The following is a 19,189-nucleotide window of genomic DNA, read 5'->3' on the forward strand; positions in this document are numbered from 1 at the left end:
GCCGCGCGTGCGCAGACTATGCGGCCCGCCTGCAACCTTCTCCTCCCGGTGGGTTCCAGACGGCAAAGGACCCGAAACCCCAACTCCCTGCCTAGGAAGGGCTTCGATCGAGTTCTTAGTATTTAGTCGGCTTTTGACTGTGTACAAGGACAGAGCGGGTAGGCATGTGAAAAAGACAAGAGCCCAGAAGTCTAATTAAATACTTCGTTCTCGTGAAAGTCACTTTTAGGTCCTAAAAATGGTTTGGGAAAATGATTTAGCCTTGCAGAAGTAATTCAGGCATATCAGCCCCAAAGGAATGTAGTTTAAAATACTCAATTTTAATGTTTAAATACTTTATATGCTATGAACGAAATGAATGATAATTTAACTTAATTCCACCACTGAGATAGGAGAGAATGGAGCTTTTTCACATAATATAAATTTTGATTTTGTTGACAGATACTCACATTTGTTCTTTGTCCATTAAAAACATCCTGTCGGCCGGGCGGCCTGTGATCCCAGCACTTGGGAGGCAGAGGCAGGCGGATTTCTGAGTTCGAGGCCAGCCTGGTCTACAGTGAGTTCCAGGACAGCGAGGGCTACACAGAGAAACCCTGTCTCAAAAAAACCAAATTCAAAAAACAAACAAGCAAACAACAACAACAACAAAACAAAAAACATCGTGTCCAAGGTGGGGAGTGCACCTTGCCTACCACGGACCGATAAGGAGAGTCTACAGTGTTGCAAATCCAGAGCCGACTTATCCTGGGCCATTTGCAGATCTCGCACTAGCCTCCTCTGTACCTAACATCTTCACAGCCTTCAGATAGATCAACAGGAACACAAGCTTTCATTTGGACTGCACAGGGGATTATTTTCCAACCAAGCAAAAAGCTAAGAGTTTTGTCAAATAGCACCTAAAGTGTAAAACAGGTTTTCCCACTTTTTGAAAACCTACCTAACCTTTCCACAGGTAGAAACCTGTCTTGATTGATCATTTTCTTTGTTCTGCTGCTATAAAAAGCTTCGGGAAACTACTTCCACATTGGAACAAGGGGTGACCTAAGTCTGTGTTCCCCAGCCAAAGGCACTCATTTGGTTCTAGAATAAGTTATCTTTTATCTCCATTGAGTTGAGAGCAGTTTTTGTTTGTTTGTTTTTGAATCAACGCTGTACCTTTCTCCCAAAGGCAGATGATACTTAGTACCTATTGCACAGGACTTAGACGGGAGTGCAGGGAGCACTGTAATTGGATAAATTTGGGAACCCATGGTGCAAATTTGTAATAGGACAAACATCTAAAAATAAGCTAGGACACCTCTAACTGGAATCTCTGTGTTCTAGGTCAGGTCAGACATTCTGTCACAATGCCTGAAATAAAGACCAGCCATCTTGATGGAAAACAGCTTCTAGCAGAGATGTGTATTCTTATTTATTTATTTATTTATTTTTAATTGGTTTTTGGGTTTTTTCGAGACAGGGTTTCTCTGTATATCCCTGGCTGTCCTGGAACTCTGTCTGTAGATCAGGCTGGCCTCAAATTGGGAAATCTGCCTGCCTCTGCCTCCCAAGTGTTGGGATTAAAGGCGTGCGCCACCACAACTGCCCGGCTAGGATGTGTATTCTTATTGATAAAAATGACAAGCCAGGACAGCCAGAGCTATACAAAGAAACCCTGCCTCGAAAAACCAAAAGAAAGAAAGAAAGAAAGAAAGAAAGAAAGAAAGAAAGAAAGAAAGAAAGAAAGAAAGAAAGAAAGAAAACAACAATAAAATTGGGGCTGACACCAAGAAAAAATGTCACCTGAATAAAAACATCGACAAAGGATAATACATCGAGATTTTAGCCTCTTCTTGTTTAATACTTAAAAAAAGCTCCTGTTACGACAGAGATCAGATGCTAAAAGTACCTTTCCAGGTTGTTTCACCAATAGTTGCTGTGGTCATCCATTGGGTTATCCAGGGGAGCTGGACAAACAAACAGCACAGAGGTGCTTAAAGGCCTCGTTGGGAGTACTCCTGGAAGAGGTTGCTCTAGATGAAATCAGTTCTCTAACAAGAATTTAATACAAGGCCAGATCTGATGGTATCTGGGTTGAACATGAAATTGATTACATTTTGTTTCTGAGGAAGGATGTAACCTTGAATCTGGATCCCAACAAGATTAAAGGAATTGCTCTGTATCAAAGGAAGAACTCAAAGAAATTGTGAAGGGAGTCAGCCAGTGGTGAAATAAAGTTTAACTGCTTGGTGGTTTCAAATTATTGCAGACACTTTTTTCTTTAAATGGTGGGATAACTTAAACCATTTGAGTCCATTTGTTGACCAAAAAAAAAAAAAAAAAAAAAAATACATAGAATGTGAAGTGTAAAATGATTTGAACATTTTTCTAGTTAGCAAGTATGGTTTTGTTTTGCTTTAAATTGGACTCCCTGGTGTGATACATGGGTATTTTACAACCAGAATTTGTTTTGAGAAAAGAAAAAAGTTGAACTAACTTATAGTTTTGTATTATATATCCCACATATATGCACTGATGTTTGTAAAAGACATTTAGGAGAGGTTATGTTGATATTATGCCATAAAAAATTTATTTAACTTATCCAAATACATGGCTATGACAAGTTTGAAGAAATAAGTAGAACTCCTCATTTTTTAACATTTTAACAAACACTTTCAAAACACTTTACTATTTGCCAAGTGTTTTTTATATCATTAGAATTTTACCATACACCAGAAAATTGAGCAGAATACACTGCTTAGCTGCCTGGAAACAACACTAATAGATTAACTGTGTAGGGCTAGGGATGCAGGTATGATGTCATGAGTGGTTGAGTCCCTGATCCTAAAGATATTTGTAACACCAATAATAGCTTTATTCTTTTGTTTTGTTTTGTTTTTTGATTTGGTTTTGATTTTGATTTTGGTTTTTTGATTTGTTTTGTTTTTTATTTGAACCAGTTTGGAGGACAGCCTAGGATTACATAGGGAAATTCCTGTGTCTGATCGCTGAGAAAGGAGATAGGATTGCCCCCCAAATACATGGCTAGTCTGGGCCACCTAGTTCCAGGGTAACATTGAAATACTCTCTCAAAAATTCAAGAATAAAACCCTTTGAGAAGCCGTCCTTAGTTCCAGAAATTCCAAATTGCACATACATACTTCCTTTTGTGGGATACTATTACACAGCTGCTACTGATTAAGTATCTTGAATCTAGGTTTTCAAGCCCACTCCATGAAAACAGCAGAGAGGAAACCTAACTGAGCTGTTTTTCTGTTTTCTAGGAAAGGTGCCTAGGTAACCACGGGTAAACCAATGAAAAGATTTGGTTGAGGGGAGTATGGAACTGGGGTGAGGAGCAGAAATAATGGGCCCCGATTTAAGCAATGGTGTTAGGCAGCAAGATCTGGACGGGTGGGCGTGGCACATTTCAGTAAACACTGACCCATATCGGGAAGAGAGGAAAGGAAGCAAACACTTTGCGAGCTTGTTAAGATGCTCGTTGATGTGTATTACTTTAAACAAAGAGGTGGAGACAAGCTTTAAGGCCACCAAAAATTTCAACACTACACGGAAAACCACAAGTCCCAAGATGCAGTGTCACCTCGGACCAAACACTAGCCGTAACCTTGTAAGAAACTACATGTCCCAGAATGCAGTGCTGCCTCTCCGGTTCAGCTTTTCACCGCAGAAATTGGATCCGGATGGCGCTGCATTCTGGGAATCAAGAAATCCTACCATCTCATTGGTTGGGATTTGGTAGCGATGTCTCTTAAATTGGCCTGCTTTACTTAACAGAACGCACTTCCTTCAGACGCAAGTTACCACCAGATCGCTTCTCGGCCTCGCCAGGTACCAATCTCCCGCGCGTTGCAGAAAGCGGCTGTGACGCGACGGAAGTAATTCCTTCCTGTGCCCCGGAACCCACGGGGGTAGGCAGCTGGGGGTGGGGGGTGGGGGCGGCCCTGAAGAGGGGCTGTGGCGGTACGTGGGGTTACGGCTGCGGTGGCTGCAGGACTGGCTAGTGAGTGTCGGGCCATGGTGGGAATCGGGGTCGGATTTGGCTAGGAGAGTTAGTGCGGCTGGGACTGGACGCTCTACTTATCCCTCTGCTCACCCCTTCCCGTCTGGGCGGGGAAGGAACGGAAGCTCGGAGCCTCTACGGCCTCCCCAGCTCCTGGCTGGGGGAGGGGAGGAGTTTGGCGGGACCTTAACTAGCACAGCTCGGTGGGTTTGGAAAGGGGAGGCAGGATAGGTGCGGGCAGCCGGGCCTTCTCGAGGCCGAGCGCGGGGAGGGTGGAGTTAAGAGCTTGGCAGCCCGGTCCCTTTTCCTTTTAGCCTGCCTCATGTGCGCTTCTATTTGTTTTACTGTTGAAAGCAGTCGCTAGTCCCAGGAGAGCGCCCTGGCCCCATAAGCTATAGGACCACGAAAAAGTTTGCCTTCTGGACAACTTGGGTAATCTCTGCCGGGCAGGGTTCATTGGTTCATTTTTGCATCTGTATACCTCACCATTTTTGCCTGAAAGGAGATATCTAGTGCCAGGTACAGTGTCCCATTTATTCGGTTCCCTTAAGGAACTGAAATTTCCTTAGTTTTGTGAGCATGAAGTTTGTGTCATTTAGTGCAAGCATGCCTTCTCTGCACTTTCTAGTGTAGAAAGCAATCCAACTAGTTTTACAACTTGGTTCAAACTGTCAGATCAGCTTTTTAGTGCCCAAATTGAATTTTATTTTCTATTAAGTGGTCTAAGATGGTAAATACCTGATCTCATTTACATTTTGATGTGTTATTGAGCCATCGAAGTTCACAAGTGGATTTAATCTTCAGTGATGAGGAACTGCTGTGGTTTTATATCATGGATATTGTTAAATTGTAGTAATATGGGATTTCTATATTTCTACTTACCAATTTTTTGAGTACTCTTGGATGACATGGAAGTTGCGCTCTGTAAAGTGTCTTGTCTAACAAGTGTTAGTTTTAAATATGTGAACCACCATGTATTTTCAACGTGCTAGGATTAACCCTGGACCTCAACTGCACTGAGTCAGCACTCTTGAGTGCCACTACTCCATATTCTTCATCCCCCTATTTAATGTATAAGTGACTTCTCATTCTTCATAGGGTATTTCTCTAATTGCCAGGCTAAGCCTAAACTTGATGTAGCATGTTGGTTTATTGCTATTTTAAAAAATAGTATGCACCGGGTAGTGGTGGCACACACCTTTAATCCCAGAATTTGGGAGGCAGAGGCAGGCAGATTTTTGAGTTCAAGGCCAGCCTGGTCTACAGAGTGAGTTCCTGGGCCGGGTGGCAGTGGCACCAGCCTTTAATCCCAGCACTTGGGAGGCAGAGGCAGGCAGATTTTTGAGTTCAAGGACAGCCATGGCTACACAGAGAAACCCTGTCTCAAAAAACCAAATATATATTTTGCATAATGCTGTTTTTAAAAATAAACATAACCATTTCTTTATTGAAACATGTATATAGCCCTTGCTAGCCTGAAACTCAACTATGTAGACTTCCATGGCCACCTGTCTCTGCCTCCCAAGCACTGGGACTGAAGGTGTGTATCACCACGCCCAGATTATATATCTATTTCAGATGGAGAAAATCTGCTTCATTACTAGATAATAATACTGCAGTGTGAATAGGCAATGGTATAGATGCAGAGTGATAGTTCTTAAGAAATTGTGCAGTGATCTTCGGAGCTTCAGGAAAGATTGGTGTTTTTTGGGGGGGGTATATGTCAGATTAGAATGTAAACAGAAAAGTCTTTGTATGCTTTGATATGTTAATAGACGCCAACTGCTTTGACAATTTATTAAGTAAAGACAAATGCATCCAATACTGGAAAATTTACACATACATACATACATATATATGTATGTATGTATGTATATATATATACACACACAGTTTTAGGTCATAAGTATGTAGAAATAGGCATGATGTCAGAAACCTGTAAACCTTTATTCAAGAATGTTTAGGAGGCTCTGGCGGGCAAAGGATTGGCAAGAGTTCCAAGAATTCCAGTGACGCCCTATTGACCCTTCCTCAATAAAAAAGAACATGGAAGGGGATACACAAATAAGATCTTGGTCAGGGAAACACCCTTGGGATTTGATGTTTGAGCTTCAGACAGCAGTCAGTGCAAATGCAAGAGCCTGAAGTGTGGGGGAACTTGAACTTGACCTATTCCATTGAGACAATGGAATGTTTGGAACATAATGCCAGATAAGGTTGTAGCCCTGGTTGACCTAGCACTTACTTTGTAGACCTGCCTGGCCCAGAACTCAGATCCAACTACCTCTGCCTCCTGAGTGCTGGGGTTTCAGGTATACACCACAATGCTCATTTAAAATAGTTAGCTTGATCTAAAGATGTAGAGTTCAAATAGGTAGAAAGTCATCTGATTTGAAATGTAATTTGGAGCCAAATAGCTCTTGTCTTTCGTTCCTAGGAGAAAAAAAAATCTATTGCCTTTGCTAATCACCTTGTGAACAATAGTGCCATTTACTGAAATCAGAAGACTGAAAGGGAACGTTGGTTTCTGACAAGTTTATCAGTTGTCTCTGGGACTTAGCTTGATAACTCAGACTGGATCTACAGAGCCTACACACACCTTAATCACAGAGGTGGATCTGAGATTGAGGCCAGCCTGGTCTAAGAGGACAAATTAGATGTTGATGACTGGCACTCAGAGTAGGTATAGAGCTAGGGAGGAAAAACTGGGGATTGTATCTTTTAGATGATATTTAAATACTTAATTGAGTGTGGTGTTTGATCAAAGAAAGCAGGTAAAATTTAATGTACTGCTGTGATTTTTATTTTGGGACAGAGTCTCCTTGGTAGATCAGTCAGGCCTTTGAACTGGCTCACCTTTCTCAGCTTTCCAGCTTTTAGGATTTTAGGCCTGTGCCTTGTTTGATTGTGAGCCTCTTCCAAGGCCTTAAATACTTTTCATCCCAACAGAGATAGGATCTCTTGAGTTTAGGGCTGTTTGATCTACATAGTGGGAGGACAGCCAAGACCTAGCTCAGAAGTGGGGGGTCAGGGGGACTCTTGAAGATTTGTGATAGAATAGGGGCAAAGCAGACAAGTTTTAGAATATGCAGGGCTCTGGGACCTTAAGTTATTGAATATTTACTTTTATGTGTATGAATGTTTTGCCTTCAGATAAGTGTTTGCTTAATTTCCAGAGAAGCTAGAAGCATGTCAGATCCTCTGGAATGGGAGTTAGGACTGGTGTGAACTGCCATGGGTGCTTAGAACCATCTAGGGGATCTGACCCCTCCTCTCTGGCTTCTTTAGGCTCTTGAACTCATTCATGGTACACAGGCATGATTCAGGAAAAAACTATACATTTTTTAATTCTTTTAAAAAGAAAACCCACTTGAATTGAAAATTATTGGCTATTTTTCTTTGCTGCCAAGGATTTAACCCAGGGCCTTGGGCATCCTGGGCAAGTACACATCACTGAGCTAAATTTGAAGCCCAGATCTTACAATTTTTGAGTAGTTGAACAAAAATCTAGAGTCAGGTGGATCTCTTGAGTTCCAGAACAGCCAAGATTACACAGAAAAACCCTGTCATGAAAAACAAAACAAAAAATCCAAAGAGGACTGAGGGTTTGGTTCCCAGCATCCACATAGTGGCTTACAGCTTCCCATACTATAGCTTCAGGGGGTTCAGCACCCTCTTTTCTCCACCTTTGGCTTCTGCACAATAATGATGCACATATATTTATGAAGGCACACATACACATGAATAATACATAACTACTACTTTGTAATGTTGTCTTTGTAAATTCTGCTTCTATAAGGTTTTATAGGAACACAGCCACATTCATTAGTTTCTATCTTGTCTGTGACTGGCTTATAATTGTAGTTGCAGAGATAGCCTGGTTGTAACAGACTTTACAGATTGATAAGCATATGTTTGCTGTTTGACCCTTACAGTTTGCTGCTCTGTGCAGTGCAACGTAGTACAAGGATACTGGAGGATGGTATAGTGATATTTATTTTGTTCCTGGCTTATCCTGCCACTAAGACCAGGATGACTTGTTACTCCCTCATGGGCTCATAACATTGTACTCATTCACTGCGTACTAGGCTTCATTCTAAGTGTTTTGTGTATCAATTCATTCTTCAAAATTCTTTGAGGTTTCTTTAAGTTGATATGTGTGCAGGTGCCTGCGGAAAAGGGCATCCATCCCATCCTCTGGAGTTGGAGTTGCATATGGCTGTGAGCCAGCTGCTGTGCACACTGAGAACCAGACTCAGGTCCTGTAAATGCTGTGTGAGCTGAGCCACCTCTCCAGTTCTACCAGAATTAAACTGGTTTTCAACCACACTCAGTTGAGGACCTCCCAGGCTGACTTGGTAGAATTAATTGTTCCTTTGATCTCTATCTCTCCTATTAACTTGGTAAAATAATTCCATCACTCAATATAATTCCATCACTCAATCATCCAAATCAAACACTTTCTTTTCATACATAACACATTTTCTGTTGAAGGTTTGTAGCCCATTTGCTTTCTTGGAACAGCTAATCTGCTTCTTTTTGGGTAACATCTACTTATCCAAAGAATTTCAGCTAGTTTTTTTTGGGGGGGGGGGGGATGTTTTGGTTTTGGTTTTTGTTGGCTTTTTTGAGACAGGGTTTCTCTGTAGCCCTGGCTATCCTGGAACTCAAACGGGGGCCAGCCCAGGTCTATAGCCCTTGTGCATAATCCTTGCTTATTTTTCTCCTAGATTTCTTCAGCTCTACTTTTAGTAATTGTTTGAAAAGGACGTGGTTCCCCTTTTTTTCCTATCAACTCTTTAAAAACCAAATGAGGGGCTTTCCATTTAGATCACCGCCATCATGGACATGAGTCTCATGCAGTCCATCAAGGGGTTTTGTTTTTTTTTTTGTTTTTTGTTTTTTTTGTTTTTGTTTTTGTTTTTTTCGAGACAGGATTTTTCTGTATAGCCCTGGCTGTCCTGGAACTAACTCTATAGACCAGGCTGGCCTCGAACTCAGAAATCTGCCTGCCTCTGCCTCCCAAGTGCTGGGCTTAAAGGCGTGTGCCACCACTGCCTGGCTAATTTCAGCTATTTTTTTTTGTTGACAGCCTCTCCAGTATTCTTGTTGAGTCTGGAATAATGATGGTGGTTGGACTCCTACTTCTTTAAACTTCATTTTGCTTATATGCTGACCCTGGTTTACTGCATTAAGTCTGTAAAGAAGTCATTGCTTCCCAAAGGCCTTGTCAGATGAGTTTTTGCATGGTTGCTTAGCTACAACTAGTTTATAAACAACCTAGGTGTTTTTACTATGGATATTAACTAGATAAAAAAGTTGACACTTGAAGTTCTTATACTTCAGGCTTTCTAATGTTTTCCTTTTAAAAATGAAAAGAGGATATCAGCACAAAATGATGCTTTTGGTGGAATTTTTAGCTGCTTTTTATTACTAAGTGCAGTTTATTACAGAGTACAGATTTTTAAATTTTTAAAAAGTTCATGTGGAGCTAGTTTAAAAAAACAGTGTATTCATATACATAAATAAATCTTTGAAAAAATTGTTTAAAAAAAAAACAATTTAAGACCGGGTTAAAGCTGGGTGTGGTGACACTTTAATCCCAGCATTCTGGAGGCAAGGGCAGTTGAATCTCTTTGAGGTCAAGGGCAGTGTTATACAGAGCAAGTTCAAGTTCAGAACAACCAAGACATTGCATGGAGAAAGCCTGTCTTTAAAAAAAACTTTTTTTTAAACTTAGGCTGGAGAGATGGCTCAGTGCTTAAGAGCACTGTCCACTATTCCAGAGTACCTGGGTTCACTTGCAAGCATCCACGTGGCAGCTCACAACTGTCTATAATTTTAGTTCTAGGGGATCTGACACCCCTACACAGACATACATGCAGGAAAAACATTGGTGCATATAAAATAAAACATTCTCAGGAGGTAGCTGAGTCTCTGCATATTCAAGGTCAGCCTGGTCTATAGAGTTCCAGGACAGCCAGGGCTACACAGGAGAAATCCTGTGTCAAATAAATAAATAAGGAAAGAAAAAATGTTCCAAAAAACCAAAAAGGAGCCAATAGCTGGGACGTGGTGGTTCCCTACATGTCTTTTTGTTTTGTTTTTTCCAGACAGGGTTTCTCTGTATATTCCTGGCTATCTTAGAAATCACTGTAGACCAGGCTGGCCTCGAACTCAGAAATCCACCTCCCTCTGCCTCCCTAGAGCTGGGATTAAAGGCATGTGCCACCACTTCCTACTTGCCTTTAATCCTAACATTAAGGAGGCAGAGGCATCAAATCTCTGAGCTTGAGGCCATTCTGGTTTCAAGAGGCAGGACTACCACAGAGAAACTCTGCCATGAAACATCAAAAGAAAAAGTCAAATCTATCAGGCTTTAAATCCTAATGGAGTCACTTTATTAGAAGCCACGAGTTTCCTGATCTCTAGGGGTATAATACTCTTTTGGGAGACTTATTTTTACAGAAGATGTTTATCTGAAAGGTAAGGGAATTACTGTAATGATCACCAGTAGGTAAGCAAGCCCACAAGGTATTGAGGGCTTTGCCAGGGTAGCCCTTTTTTCTCCTTTATCTCATTAGAAGTGGTACAGATTACTGGGAAAAGAATTGCCTTTGTAGACCCAAAATAGGTTGAGAGATGGCTCAGTGGTAAAACTAGCAGTTGTTCCTTAGGACCTGAGTTAAATTCCCAAGACCCACATGGCAGCCCAACAACCATCTGTAACCCCAGTTCCAGGGATCCAGTACCTTCTGGTCTCTAAAGACACTAGACACCAGAATGGTACACGGCACACATGTAGACAAAACATCTGCATATGTAAAAGAAAATTTTAGAAGCATTTTTTCACATAAAATTTTAAGTAGTTATATATTTTTAATTATAATTTGTGTGTATATATTTTGTTTGTTGGGGTCAGAAGATGATTTGTAACCAATGTAATTGGAATTATAGGTGTGAGCCCTCATGTGGATGCTGTGAATTGAACCTGGATCCTGTGAATGAATAGCAAATACTTCTGTTAATCATCTCTCCAGCACCCACCCCAAAGATTTTAATATTTCATTGTTAAATTCAGAACTTTAGTTCCTTGTGTACAGAATGGATGGAAGACTAAAATATGTGTGTGTACATTTTTGTAATAGAGCAGGCAAGCCTTATCTTCTTTCCATGGAACATACCTCCTGTCATTGGCTATATTCCAAATCATTCATCCAGATAAGCATTTGCTCCGTGTCTGGGCTGGATGGAGGGGTTGTTGTTTTGTTTTATAATCCCCACACCATTGATGGACTGCCTTTTAAAGTAGCTAGAGGCTCACTGTCAGCCACTTTAACAACTCTTGGGTATAACATCATAAGAATTTAAAAGCCACCATTTAGAAAGCAGGGAGAAACTAGTTTTCTAATGACAAGACCCACAGTTTCCTATTCTCAGCAGGAAAAGCAGTGATCTAGAATGCTTTGAAACACTGGTGTTTGGTTCTTGGGTTTGAGTTTAGATTTTAGTTTTTTGGTTTACGTGTGTATTTTTGATGAGCAGAACTTTTTCCCATGTTGTATTTTTTTTTTATTTTATTAGATATTTGCTTTATTTACATTTCAACTGGTATCCCCTTTCCTCGTTAACCCTCCAAAAAACCCCTATCCGATCCCCTTACTTCCCAAATCCCCCTTTCCTTTTTTTTTTTTTTTTGAGACAAGATTTCTCTGTGTAGCCCTTAGTTGTCCTGGAACTCAGGCTGTAGACCAGGCTGGCCTTGAACTCAGAAATCCACCTGCCTCTGCCTCCCAAGCACCACCACCACTGCCTGGCCCCCTCCCTTTCCTGGCCTGGCATTCCCCTACACTAGGCCATCAAGCCTTCCATATATTTTATTCTTGACGTGTCACTTTACAGCTGCCTCAGCACTAGCGCCATCAGTCAGTCAAATTGTGTGTGTTAACTTTGAGATGGAAAGCAGGGCTTTGTATATAACAAACAGATGCAAGAGATGAGCTACACACCTAAGTCTCCATAGAAGCTTCATATTGGGTTTGGTTTGATTTTGAAAGTTTCACCCTATAGACCTGCCTGTCTAATAAGCTAGCAATCCTCCTGCTACTCTGCTTAGTTACCAGCTGCTTTTCTACATTTTTGACATTGCCCCTGAGCTGTATGCCCCAACTGAAGTTCTGAGAGCATGTTGGAATTATGACTTTCTATAAGGAGGGAGAGTCCTGAAATGATAACATCAGTAACGTAGTAAATAGAAATGTGTGAGAAATGCAAATGTAACATTCAATTTTGTATGCTTTTATTTTCCAGGAAACTACTAAAGTTCCTCTAGGATCAAATAGAATTTTATAAGAACATAATGGGTAAGTTGTACAGAGGTGATTTTATGTTTAATTACTGGGAGCTGGTTTTTCCTCTCAACTAAAAGCCTATTTATTGCACAGATGAGCACTTGAACACATCCATACAGATACCAAGGATGGCTTTCAAAGTCCCTTAAGAAAATAGCTAAAGTGAAATTAATGTTTACATGAATAATTTTTTTTTCTTTTCTTTTTTTTTTTTTTTTATTCCTTTTCTTTTTTTTCCGAGACAGGGTTTCTCTGTGTAGCCCTGGCTGTCCTGGAACTCACTCTGTAGACCAGGCTGGCTTCGAACTCAGAAATCCGCCTGCCTCTGCCTCCCAGAATGCTGAGGTTACAGGCGTGCGCCACCACTGCCCGGCACATGAATAATTTATTATCCTGTATTTCTGTAACAATACACAGTAACTATTGTGTCAACTAAAATTAGTAATGTCTTGTCAATACCTTAAGATTACACTAGATTGTGATGGTGCACTCCTTCAGTCCCAACACTCACAAAGCAGAGGCAAGCACATCTGTTTGAGATCAACCTGATGTACAGAGTGAGTTAGTTCTAGGATACCCAGGACCTCACAGAGAAACCATGTCTTGAATTCCACCACCACCCCACTGCCAAGAATAATAATGAGACTCTTAATAACAAATATGCAGAATAGTTATAGGTTGGTCTTTCCATGCTCCTATGACCAGATAAATACCTGCAAAAAAGGGTTGTATTGCCCCTAATTTCAGATATTTCATTCATCAAGGAGAGATTTCATTAGGCATTTCTCAATCCAGTCAATTTGAAAATCACAAGTATCACAGCATGGAAAAGTATGAGAAACATAAATTTCTTAGCAGATAGTGTTGAGCCAGGCTGGCCTCAAAGTATTAATCCTATATTAGCTTTTTTCTTCCCTCCATCTTCTTTCTTCTTCCTCCCCCTTTCTTTTCTTTTTTTCAACAGGGTTTCTCTGTGCAGCCCTGGATGTCCTGGAACTCATTCTGTAGACCAGGCTGACCTCAAACTCAGGAGCTACCAGCCTTTCCTCCTAAGTGCTGGGACTAAAGGCATGCGCCACCAACTGGATGATTTTCTTCTTGTTCTACCTCCTCTTTTTCTAGCTTAGTAAGAACCGTTAAAAATCTATAAGCTTGAATAGTTTAGAAATTGCGTACATCTTTATGAATTCCCATGTTTTGGTTGTAATGGTAATTGTATAGTGTCAGCCTTTTCAGAGACCTGGAGAGAAGGATATCTCGGTGAGTAAAGGGCATGGTTTGGCAGCACCAGGGCCCCAGGCCCCTGTAACCTTTGTAATGCACATTGTTATCCCAGTACTGAGGCCGAGGACTCTTGGGGAGCATGCTGGCTAGCTCCATCAGGTATGCAGTGGTGGGCAACAGAAACCTTATCTCAACATGAACGGCCAGGCCAACAGCTGTGCTGCTCTCAGACCTCCACATATGCTCTGTGTAGCACTGCACATCTGTTCACTTACATGATCATACACAAAAGTTTTTAAATTTTGGGGGAGCTTGTTCCAACATTTTGCTGTTCATTGGATAGATACAGCTTGCATCGTGAATATTTACTCTTCACGTTTTCAAATGTTTTGATATTGTTCTTCAGCAGGTTTACTTTTTAAAGATTTACTATGAAATGAGTGTTCTCTGCATGCACACCTGCATGCCAGAAAGGGACATCAGATCACATTACAGATGGTTGTATGCCACCATGCTGTTGCTAGGAATTCAACTCATGACCGCTGGAAAAGAAGCCAGAGCAAGCTCTTAACTGAGCCGTCTCCAGCTTGCCAGCTTTATGCTCTTTAAGTCTAAGTGTAAGCAAGTATTACATTAACGTGTGTCTTTAGTGTTCTTAAGAGTTTCCTACTTTTTCAGGAGTGAGAAAGGTCTTCAGTCATGCATTAGACAGCTAGCTACTTACTTGTTCAAAGACTGAAATTTGTCTTGTTTATATGGGTTTAGATTCAGATGAAACATCTTTGACAGAAGTGGTGATTTTAATCCTAATCTTTGTGTAGGAATTTCTGAGTGTGGGTGTTTATAGATAAACAAAACAATCTTCTTTCTACATTGTTGAGCTTCCTGCAATTTCAAAATAAGATTTTAAATGCTTTTATATAATGGTAACAAAAATAATTACAAAAGATATGAGAAAAAGACCTTGGGATATATGAAAGTATGCATTTTGTTAATTATTTTATTCCCAACAGAAAACTGTAGTTGAAGCCAGCACAGCGGCGACGGTGGGGTCAGGAAGTAGCAGAGTAGCCACAACACTCTAATGTCCTCACCTCTAATGCGATTATTTTTTCCTTTTCCATGCTGAGAAGTCAAACCTGTGTGCTAAGAGCATGCTCTGCTGCTAAGCATGGACCCATGATTAAATTTATTTTACTGCTTTATCTCAGATGGAGAGGAGAAAACCTATGGTGGCTGTGAAGGCCCTGATGCTATGTATGTGAAATTAATATCTTCTGATGGTCATGAATTTATTGTAAAAAGAGAACATGCGTTAACATCAGGAACAATAAAGGCCATGTTGAGTGGTCCAGGTAGGTAAATACACTGTCTTTTCCTTCAAATACGCTTTTAATGCTTCATAAATATATTTCAAGTTAGATATGCATGGCACATGAAAAAGAAAGTTGCAGTGGTGTATGCCTCTAGTCTCAGCTGCTTGAGAGGATGCCAGTTGTACTGTGTTCCTGTCCTAGAGACTTTGTTGTAACATAATTTAAATGAAAGACCCTACCTCCAAGTACAATGACATTCTGAGTGAGTTGGACTTATATTGACTATGTAGCCCTCACATACCTCAAATTCTTCTGTTTTACAGGTCAGTTTGCTGAGAATGAAACCAACGAGGTCAATTTTAGAGAGATCCCCTCACATGTGCTATCGAAAGTGTGCATGTACTTTACCTACAAGGTCCGCTATACTAACAGCTCCACTGAAATTCCTGAATTCCCAATTGCACCTGAAATTGCACTGGAACTGCTGATGGCCGCAAACTTCCTAGATTGTTAAATAAAATAAATTATAATAAACTGTTAATTTTTTTCAGTATTTAATACCTGTAGTTCAGTTAGTAATTTTTTTCACATAGCATGTTGCCTGTATGAAATTGAACTCTAAAGTTAATTGCTGAGCAGATTCCTTCTGTCAATTGCATAGCAGAGTTGAAATTTGTTTGCTACATCAACAAGGACGTTTTACAAGCCAAAAAATAAATAAATAATGCCAGTTTATAGGTGGTTTGCTTTCTCCTTTGGATGTGACCTTTATAATACAGCAAATCCTGGAATGTAAACATAAATGAATATATTCTACAGGTAAATCAGGGGCTTTTTTATGTTTTTAGTGTTTAAGAACCAGTTCTGATCTTAAGCCACTGAGTATTACTAGAATTATGCAAATAATTACATGAAAAACATGTTTATAACTTAGCCAACCCTTGATTTTTGTAACTCAATAAGAGTTGAAATTTCTTATGTGTTTTTTTATAAACTGCAGTATTGTTTAAGTGCATCTTGTGTTTTGTTTATTGCCACAATTCAAGTACTTTATTTAAAAACAATTTTGGAAGCTAACCAGGTATATCTTTTAGAATAGTAACTGAACTGTAGTAAATGATTTCAAAGTTCTGTGCATTGTGTTTGAATATTCTGAAGCATCACTTCTGCTAGTGTCAGGGTTTCTCAAGTTTTCCATTCATGGTGTCTTAGGGTAACACTTGTATGGTATTGAAATGTGTCCTACAGCACTTCATGAGCTTGATCTAAACTTAGATCTAGGTGTGCTGAGCTCTGCTTCTCTTCCTGCGTTACTGGGATGCTATAAAAATTGTAATGGAGGAATGTGCTAAGAGCCCTGTAATGCTCTGCTGTACCACCAGGACTACCTTCCCAGCATATCTAATAGCCAGACATACTAAAAGCCATGGGTCTTCTGAAGTGGCATTCATGAGGTAGTCATTCAGCCTTTAAACTGAGCAGATAGAATATCTGAATGTGTTGGCAGGATCTCTGCCTTGTCATGGGGGAGCATTGAAGTGAATGGGATGGTGGGGTATGGTTGCCTCCAGTGGCTGTCACAGGTCTGTCTCCAAGCCTTCACATTCTTCCAGGACTAGAAGCCGTAGAAAATTTCCTCGTCATCGTACTTTCCAGCATACAGGAAATGGTTACATGTAGATTGGTTATTTTTAGTAATGTTTCTTTGGGGGGGGGGGTTGGTTTCCCCCCTCCCCCCTCCCACCCCCCCCCCCACCTCCCCGTTTCTCTGTGTAGCCCTGGCTGTCCTGGAACTCACTCTGTAGACCAGGCTGGCCTAAAACTCAGAAATCTGCCTGCCTCTGCCTCCCAGAGTGCTGGGATTACAGGCGTGCGCCACCACTGCCTGGCCTTAGTAATGTTTCAAGGCATGCTGGCACATAGCTTAGTACAGTTCTGATGAAAGTACAGGAATTGGAGCTCAGTGGTAGTGCTACTGTGACAAGACCCTCCAGTTGGTCAGTCCCTAGCTAACATACATTTGCCCTTTCTATCAGCTCTAAAGGTCAAAAATCTACAAGGAAAAGTTTGAGCCAGTTTTTGTAGGTTACTCTGTGTTAGGTCCAAGGATAACCTTAACTTCAGGACATTAAAATACTAGCCAGATTTGTATATGGTACAGCAGATGGTACATTGTGTTAATAAAGGCTGTATGACTGAAAAGGTATGATCAACTCTTTACTCTTTAGCATTGTGTCCTTTACATGAAAGACAGCAACTGCTGCAGGATGTTTTGCCATGTAATTGGTTCAGTTTAAGGTGGTTTTATATAACATCAAGATACTAATAGTTTTCTGATACTCAGTAATTATACTTTGTAAATTACATGCAATCTTTCCAACTTTTTTACATAGAAAATAATACCATAAAGTTATGTTTTCTTCAGTAATTTATTCTGGAGCCTGGAGGTTAGTGGGCCAGCACTTGCCTGAATATTCAAGGCCCTCAGTCTAATCCCCAACACTAAAAACATTTTGGTTTTTTTGTTGTTGTTGTTGTTTTGGTTTTGCACTGAATTAGGTTATGCTTTTCAAATTGGGTGTTTTTTCTTTTTAGTTTATTATGGGTACACTGTTGCTCTCTGAAGACACCAGAAGAGGCATCTGATCCCATTACAGATGGTTGAGCTACCATGTGGTTGCTGTGAATTGAACTCCGGACTTCTCAAAGAGCAATCAGTACTCTTAACCAATGAGCCATCTCTCCAGCCCCTGGTTGTTTTTCTTGTATTTAATCAATTTCCTTTTATATGTTCTTGTTGATACTGAGTGCAGTTACATGAAGCTCACACAAAAACAGGAAGAGCTATTCTGTGGATGATTAGTGGTCAATCATTATATAAAGAGTGGACATATGCTGAGGTGTGAGGTTAAACTGTGCTTAAAGACTTTCAGTCAAGTAGTTCCTGTTTCAACAGGAAATTTACAAATGTGCAAGGCTTGAATATATCCACATTTAGCAGTGGGGGCGGAGAAGGCTCAACAGTTAGGAGCCCTTCTAGCTCTTGTACAGAACACATACCATGCAAGTCACAAGTGCCTGCAGATCCAGTTCCATGGATTCTAACATCCTCCACTGGCCTCTGGCACCTGCACACACGTTGTAAGCATTTGCCATTTGTTGACTAACATGAGCTCTGGTACTCAAAATACCATTGATATTCTATATTAATTGTTACAAATCAGGTGCAATACTAAGCTGATCATATTTATGTGTGTCTTCCTATTAGTGTAAAGGGTATTTGGTCACCATCCTCAGAGTTTAAAGTGTATCTTGTGTTAATGCCATGAAATCTTGAACAAGTGTGTTGGAGGGACCACCAACAAACCTAGCCCTTGAGTATATATGTATTTTTTTGCTTTCATGTGTGTATTCATGTATGAGAATTTTTGCCTTCATATATGTATGTGTACTACCTATGTGCCTGGTGCCCAAGTTCAGAAGTGTGTTTCAGAGCCCCTGGAACTGGAGTTATAGATAGTTCTGAGCCACCATGTTGGTGCCAGAAATAGAAAAAGAGTGTCCTGTTCACTTTACCACTGAGCGATCTTTTCAGCCCCAAATATGTGTTCCATAGCTAAGCTGGATCTGTGGCACCAAGCCCACTTTTATAGGAAACAGGCTCTGTAACATCTAGATTATCTTGGAACTAACTCCAGCCCTATCCCAAGCCTTCCAAGTAGCTCAGATGTGTCCACCACTGTGCCCTGCCGTGCCACCCTATTTCTCTACTGAGGGAGACTACATTAATTATCTCAAGATTGTAACATAATCAGTGTCAAGATTGTGAGCCAGAAACGTTTGTGTTGTTTGTTCATTTTCCTAGATTAGGTGCTAAGCGTTACATGTAAATCCTATGCATGCAGGTTTTGTAATGCTGGGGATGGAACTGGCCTCAAGCATGCTAGGGAAGAGCTAATGCACTGAGGAATTGCACCATCCCTCATTCATAGTCTTTGTGGTTCGCTTTTGTACCACCCACTATATAGAGCTCAGTTCTAGCTCTGGCTCTCAGTGACTTAATGCAAAAGGAAATCTATGTTCTGTGATTTTGTACCAGTGTGTTTAATGAGGCTAACCCAGAATTTATTTTTCATACATGTATTGATTTTTCCTCAGTTATATATCATCTAGCTAAGAACAAAAGGTCAGGTTTTTGGGGTTTTCCCTAAGATGCTGGTTATCAAACTTAGGGCCTTGATTATTCTAGCAAGCACTTTACCACCAAGCTATATTTCTTGTCCCTAAAAGAC

At 40.6% G+C, this 19,189-nt stretch overlaps 1 protein-coding gene and 1 pseudogene across 3 annotated transcripts; both read left to right on the forward strand.

The window, feature by feature from the left end:
* Positions 1-18: 18 nt before the first annotated feature.
* On the forward strand, positions 19-2,352 carry LOC127679750 (isopentenyl-diphosphate Delta-isomerase 1-like; annotated as a pseudogene).
* Positions 2,353-3,722: 1,370 nt separating this feature from the next.
* On the forward strand, positions 3,723-15,455 carry Eloc (elongin C). 3 transcript variants are annotated; one of them, XM_052175912.1, is made up of 4 exons: positions 3,723-3,834; positions 12,317-12,369; positions 14,793-14,936; positions 15,221-15,455. In XM_052175912.1, the coding sequence occupies exons 2-4, from the start codon at positions 12,366-12,368 to the stop codon at positions 15,409-15,411; spliced, it is 339 nt and encodes a 112-aa protein (XP_052031872.1). In that variant the 5' UTR covers positions 3,723-3,834; positions 12,317-12,365; the 3' UTR covers positions 15,412-15,455. The 3 variants fall into 3 exon arrangements, with proteins under 3 accessions (XP_052031872.1, XP_052031874.1, XP_052031873.1); XM_052175914.1 differs by having other exon boundaries at positions 3,798-3,914; XM_052175913.1 differs by lacking the exon at positions 3,723-3,834 and adding an exon at positions 3,908-4,006.
* The last annotated feature ends 3,734 nt before the right edge of the window (positions 15,456-19,189 follow it).

This window comes from Apodemus sylvaticus, chromosome 3 (assembly GCF_947179515.1).
Source record: "Apodemus sylvaticus chromosome 3, mApoSyl1.1, whole genome shotgun sequence".
Taxonomy (NCBI): Eukaryota; Metazoa; Chordata; class Mammalia; order Rodentia; family Muridae; genus Apodemus; species Apodemus sylvaticus.

Bases quoted from the DNA above. Each gene is read 5' to 3' on its own strand.
- Eloc (XM_052175912.1), top strand. The intron at 14,937-15,220 runs GTAGGTAAATAC...TCTGTTTTACAG, and splicing joins GGCCATGTTGAGTGGTCCAG to GTCAGTTTGCTGAGAATGAA.